At 30.4% G+C, this 6,651-nt stretch overlaps 1 protein-coding gene across 1 annotated transcript; it reads right to left on the minus strand.

Annotated features, from left to right (window-relative positions):
- Positions 1 to 3,052: 3,052 nt before the first annotated feature.
- LOC100575835 (acetylcholinesterase-like) lies at positions 3,053 to 5,250 on the minus strand. Its single transcript, XM_003248418.4, has 2 exons — positions 4,839 to 5,250; positions 3,053 to 3,482 (listed from the first exon to the last, which is right to left on the minus strand). Exons 1-2 carry the CDS (start codon positions 5,106 to 5,108, stop codon positions 3,078 to 3,080), a joined length of 675 nt encoding a protein of 224 aa, XP_003248466.3. The 5' UTR covers positions 5,109 to 5,250; the 3' UTR covers positions 3,053 to 3,077.
- Positions 5,251 to 6,651: the final 1,401 nt, after the last annotated feature.

Here is a 6,651-nt window from a genome sequence, read left to right on the forward strand (position 1 = left end):
GCTGTTTAAGGTACATTTTCATTGTCCATTTTTTTTAGTTTTTTTTTCTATAAATATCAATAAAATTTTATTTGTTGGTTAAAAAAGCTTGAAAATTTAATAGAAGTCTTCTAGTATATTGTTTCAAAGACAGATGAAAAAAATTAAATATCCACGGTCACAATTTTTTTTATAAGCATTAAAGTTCAAATATTGTCAAAATACGTAAAAATGAAGAAAATTATTTTGAGTTAAAAATTCATGAAAAATTTTCTTTTTAAATCTAAGATTTTAAAATGTAAGACAATGAAAATATTTTGACTCTTTTTGAGCTGTTTACGGACATTTTCAGTTTTCAAAAAAAAAAAAATGTCTTCAAGCAAGTCAAATTAAATTTTTATGAGCGTTTGAAATTCATATTTTTACATTTGATATTCACTCGATTTCTCATGTAACGATTTTCTTATTTTGTTGTAATTAAAAAACAAATGACTGTAGATACTTGAAAATTTCATTGAATGTTTATATTAGTATTTTGTATACACCATACAATTTTGAAAATAATTTGATCTTTCATAAAAAATCTTTGATCTTTCTACGAAACATTTCAAATTTAAATTTTTTAGTTTTTTTTTCTACAAATAAAAATACAATTTTATTTGTTTGGCCAAAAACCGTGAAAATTTAAAACAAGGCTCCTGATATATTTTTACAATAGCAATTGAAAAATATTAAACATACATAGACGCACATTTTATAGGCATTTAAATTCAAATTATGACAAAATGTATCAAATTAAAAATTAAATAATTATTTTGTAGTTAAAAATTTATAAAATGTTCAACTTTATAGCTAAGGATTGAAAATCTAAAACAAGGTTCCACGTAAATAAGTCCCATTAACTTTTTTTACTTTTTTTCTCGTACCTTTTCAGCGCCACCATTCTTTCGTTTTTCACACATAATTTTAATTGCACAGTTCAATTGAATTTTTACACTAAACACACGTCTGTAAGTACTGTAACTGACTTGGTAACTCGTTTGTGTAAAAAAGTTCAAAATTAAAATACATACAAATAATGATAAGGTTATCAATGTTATCACGCAACTAACTGAATTCTACCATAGAGTATAAAATATAAATACTAAAATATCAATACCACAGATTTCTAAATAATACATTACCATGAATTGGAGGGAAAATAGTGTAAACACCAAAATTCCTACTATGAATTGCAATAGTTTAAGATATTAAAAATAATACCTTTGTAGGTATTTGATTATTTAATATATTTTATGCTTAATTTATAAAAATATAATTTTTTTTTGTAATAATATTATAAAAATTATACTGGCCCTACCAGCCCTCACAAGAACCGGCCCATCGGGAAGTTTCCCGATTTCCCGATAGGCCAATCCGCCCCTGTCCCTGTTACATCTCGTACATCTTATCAATTTCAATCGCCAATACGGTATACCGTATATTTGGCTATTTATATTTAATAGTGCCGTAGCACGACGACACCCCGGGTCCCAGTATACCACACTCATTATTCGTTAATCGTTATACGTTAGTCACTATAGTTACTACTCACTAGACTAATATTGTCGTAGGTCCTAACCATATTCAATTTACATTATTACATTAAACAAATAATTAGTTTTAAGAATTAAGAACCTGAAAACAACAAAGCTAAAAATAAATGTATTTAAAAGTATTTGAAATTTTTTTTGAATATATTTGTATTTGTATTTAAATACTTATTAGCAAAAGTATTTAAATAAATATTTTAATACTTTTTAGCTGGAGTATTTAAATACCTAATTGAAATACTTTTGAAAAGTATTTTTAACAACATTGCTATTTATAAGCAGTACAATACTGAGCTGAATAAAAAAATTGTTTATAAAAAAAATATTATTTACATTAAATTAAACATTGAATAACATAAAATTACGTAAATGGGGCGCTAAACCGAAATATTTTACATATTTTATTGTTTACTTATCTATGATGAAATGATAATTTATTACTGTCCTAGTTTAATTTCGTCAATCGTAATGTGATTTGTTTTATTTTATTAGTTTATATGGTTTTGGACATTATAATATAATCCAAGTAAATTACTTAAATAAACAATACTTCTGTTGAAACAAAAATTATTTTGTTTTATTGATTGTACCCACATAAATATATAATTTACCTTGACCGGTGAATAAGTTTGGCTTAAGAAAATGTACGATGTAAAAAGCTTTCAGCAGTTATTGAAGGAACGTTTTCATATTTTTGTAAAACAAAAACTTTGAGGCAGCCCGGAGTTTATACGGTATAGGTATATATATATGAAATAATAAAAATAACTTTTAAAGAAGAACAAATCCGAATTTTCAATCCTAAGTTTCCATGTTTGAATGTAACTTTGAAAAAATATTTGAGGAAAATAAATGTATATTTTAATATTCTAATTTTGAATCCACAAAACTTAAAAAAAAGTTTAGCACATGAATAAACATTTTATTGTGTTTAAATATTTTTTTTTACAAAATTCCTCCAACAATAATTTTTTTCCTGTAGAATTTATTTTTACACGTTTATTGGTCTGAATGTTCTAAATTGCTTGGCATTGTAATGCTGAATGTGAATATTAATTTCATTCTGTGCATGGAATGTTTTAAATTTGTTAACCTTCACCGTGATCGCGATTTAAGTCACTACACCAAAAACAACGTGATGGGTTAAAACGAACCACATTTTTCATATATAAAAAATAATCAAATGACCAACTCGTTTCTAAGACGGTATAGTATATAATTATAATAAATTATACGTCGAATTAATACCTCGCTGTATAGGTAGTTATATAAATATTAAACGAGCGTGTAGGTACCTATACCTATATATCTACCTATAACCTACATATTATATTACGTGAGCTCAGAACCAAAATGTGCTATCTCAAAATATCAAATTGTTAAGCAATTTCTACAGTAACTTCAAACTGTACTTTCGTAGATCGTAATGAATGATTTTAAATAATATTGTTCTATCTAAAAATTAACATAACTGTTCTGTGTTAAGTTTTTAAATATAATTTGGTTTTAAGCAAAACTAAGCAAAAAAAAAAAATTACCTTCGTTCAGATTGCTTCCAATGAGTATGTCGATGTCCGAAAAGTTCGCCTTAGCCAACATGTCTAGCGGGTGTTCTGGCAGGAGAATCCCGTCCACGGTGGGCGCAGATGGGAAACCCAAAATACCGGAATAGCTGTTCCACTGCTTTTTGGATATAGTACTTGCGTCGACAGATCGCATGCACGACATGGTGCCGATCGGGTTGTTATTCAACGACGTCGAATTGCAATTGCAATCGTCCAACAACTTCTTTGCTATGTCCACTGCCCGTTCGCCAGTCATATAGCTCCAAGGTGCATTCACGGTGCCAGATTGTATGATCCCACGTCTCACCATGCCTCTTGTCTCCGGCGATATTAGGTGCACGCTCACCTGTGCGATAAATTATCAATAAAGTCGTCATTACGATTTAGCCATAATATCGACGAATCTGATGACATATAATTTATATCGAATTACGGGTATTTTTTTTTTGTCTTAAAAAACTTAATTGCTTGCAAGTCGTATATATAATATATTTGTTTCTTCATTTTTATTTTTCACCGCGATGATGATCACACCATATCACAGCATATGAACATAATATGTTCAAGTGCGAATGTTCAAAAATCTTTATTTTACAGTATACGAAAATTACAGAAATATTACACAGTGGTTGGCCGTCAATTTGCAGTCGTTCACACAAACATATTAATTATCGTATACACATTATCACACAGACGTTTTGTGTTTTTTATTTCAAAACAATTTAATAGAGGACGCTATCCATGAATTTGTTGTCTCTGTCTTACACAAGCACGACATAGCAAATTTCCCTTCACTAGTTTCAATAGTGTGTTGTTAGTTTTAATATTAGAGTGAATGACCCATTATCATACTTTTAGATAAGAATATTATCTGGCTCAAGCGTTGGCGATTTTTCAATATTTTTAGTTGTAAGTAAGATATGTGTATAGGAAATATCAAAAACTAAAAATGCTCATATCTCGTTTGAAAATTAAAATATCAAATAAAAGACAAACGCTTAAGCACAGATAATTGTATTATCTAAAAATGTTATAATATGTCAACTCACTTCCAATATCAAAAATAACAGCATACTATTGAAACTAGTGACCGAAAATTTGCTGTCGTAAGTGTGTAAGACTGAGACAACAAATGCATGGGTAGCGCCCTCTTAATAAGAAATTATAAATTATTAAATAACTAAATAAGACATGATTAATTTTTACTCAAAAGTTAATAGGTAGTTGAGCGATTTTTCGAGCGAACAGTTGTTTGACCAAGTTGTGTTTTATTTTCACAATTTCAATATTTTTGTATAAGTGACAAATTTACGGCCTAAGACTGTGCGACAACTCCCTGTAACGTTTACACAGTAAAATTAAGATTATTGAGTGGGACATATCCGCTTGAACATCCAGTGTGTACCGCGGTAAAAAATGAAAATGGGCTGTGAAGCAAGAAATATATATTTATATTACTCATTTGCAGATCATCACACCTTTATTTTATACCGTTAACGTATCTGCAGGGACATTTTTAAGTCATCATTTTTTTATGCATAACATTATTATACGCCTATAATAATAGTGATGGGGGTAAGTAATTATATACTCTCGGAAAATGGACTTCGTTTAAAAACGGACTAAATTTACAAATATCATATTATACGCTTCGTATTATAATATATTATATGAATACACGTCAATATAACAGTTGACTTACTGATCCACCACCAGCCGATTCGCCAAACAACGTAATTGTCTCTGGATCAGCGCCAAAAGCCGCTGCATTTTCTTTGATCCACTTGATAGCCAGCGCCTGATCCCATAATCCCATATTGCCAGGCGCGTCGTCGCTATCCTCTGGCAGCTCTGGCGTTAAATACAACGAACCGAATGCCCCGAGCCTGTACTGCATGGAGGCGATCATCACGTCGAAAGTGGCCGCCAGCAGATCGCCGTCGTAGATGTCTAATGTCGAAGTACCGGACATGTAACCTCCGCCGTATATCCATACCAGTACCGGTATCTGCGCGGTAACAAGAGCAGTGTATTAGTATGAGACGTAAACATTTTTTATCGAATAAAAGAAAACACTACATGTAGTGTGTAAGAGACAATGGTTAGGTTAGGTCAGGTTAGCTTCTAAAAAAGCTGGGCATAAATCATATAAAAATAATAGGCAGTCCTGTAAAGTATTTAAGTAAATGTATTTGAGTAAAAGTATTCAAATACTTTTTTAAGTATTGAATAACTTTTTAAATACTTTCAGCATGAAGTATTTTGAATGGTATTTTAAATACTTTCTTTTGTATTAAATACTTTTTGGTATTGAATACTTTGGTTTTTTATTTCAAACATTTTATTTTTATTCGAAATAATTGGTTGGAAAAATATTATTGTCAACTACAATAATAGAATAATAGTTTTATTTAATATTCTGTATTTCTGTGTTAGCCGAAGCCCAAAGGTTTGTGAAAACCAGATTTCTAAAAAAAGTTATTGAATATTGAATAACAATATTCCCTTTAAAACTATTAGATAACTATTAGATTACCTACTACCTATTACGATAATAATAAACCCACTTTAAAAACCAAAAGTATTTGAAATGTATTCCAAATACTTTACAATTAAAGTATTTGAGTAGTATCTTAAATACTTAAAAAAAATGTATTTGAGTATTTACTCAAGTACTTTTTAAAAGTATTCTTTACAGGACTGATAATAGGTAATATAATAAAAAATCAATTCAGACACATGAAATGAATACTCATAGTTCATGGATTTTATTGATATCTTCATAATATCAATATTATATTATTCAATGATTGTTCAATTTTGAATCAACTACCTATTTATTTTTAATATCAAAAGAATATTTATAGTAGCTATGAGCATTTTGGTGCTAGTTGGGCTGTATATTTTTGAAACGACACGAATCGCGGAGAGGGATGCCGCCGCGATGTCATCAAAAATTGTATTCGAAGCACTGCAAGATCAAAATGATACGATATGGTTATGCAAATTATTATATTGTACGCGGTAGGTATACACACACGATGGTACGTGGCTCTTGAACGTTTTTACCTTTTGGATTTTAACGCCGGTTACTGGTAATTACATTATACCGTGAATGCGAATGATTTTGTGGATCAAATACGTGACAAAATACGGCATGGTGTAGGTTTTATACTATATGCGTTAAATAAATTATAGCTTTTAAACTAAAACTAAATTTATAATATCATTTAAATATTCGAATTGGAGGACGGAGTGGCTGAGCGGACTAAGGCGTCGGCTGCAACGCAGCCGACCCGAGTTCGATTCCTTGGCCACGGGCGGCATTTTTCTTCGGACAAGTCACGGTGTCCGGAGAACAAGTGCCGCCATCCCCCACCCGGGCATGGCAGATACCCACGGGTGCCCAATCAAAAATTCTGCCAAACTCATTACACACGTGTAAAAACCCCCAACCATTACAAAACCTACTACTACAATCATAAAACCCCACAATCAGCTAATGGCCATAGTCG

The sequence above is a fragment of the Acyrthosiphon pisum genome, unplaced genomic scaffold (assembly GCF_005508785.2).
Source record: "Acyrthosiphon pisum isolate AL4f unplaced genomic scaffold, pea_aphid_22Mar2018_4r6ur Scaffold_1208;HRSCAF=1683, whole genome shotgun sequence".
Classification (NCBI taxonomy): domain Eukaryota; kingdom Metazoa; phylum Arthropoda; class Insecta; order Hemiptera; family Aphididae; genus Acyrthosiphon; species Acyrthosiphon pisum.

Excerpts from the sequence above, each read along its gene's own strand:
- LOC100575835 (XM_003248418.4), bottom strand. The coding sequence starts at position 5,108 with ATGTCCGGTACTTCGACATTAGACATCTACGACGGCGATCTGCTGGCG. Across the intron at positions 3,483-4,838 it reads AATCGGCTGGTGGTGGATCA|GTGAGCGTGCACCTAATATC; the intron begins GTAAGTCAACTG and ends TTTATCGCACAG.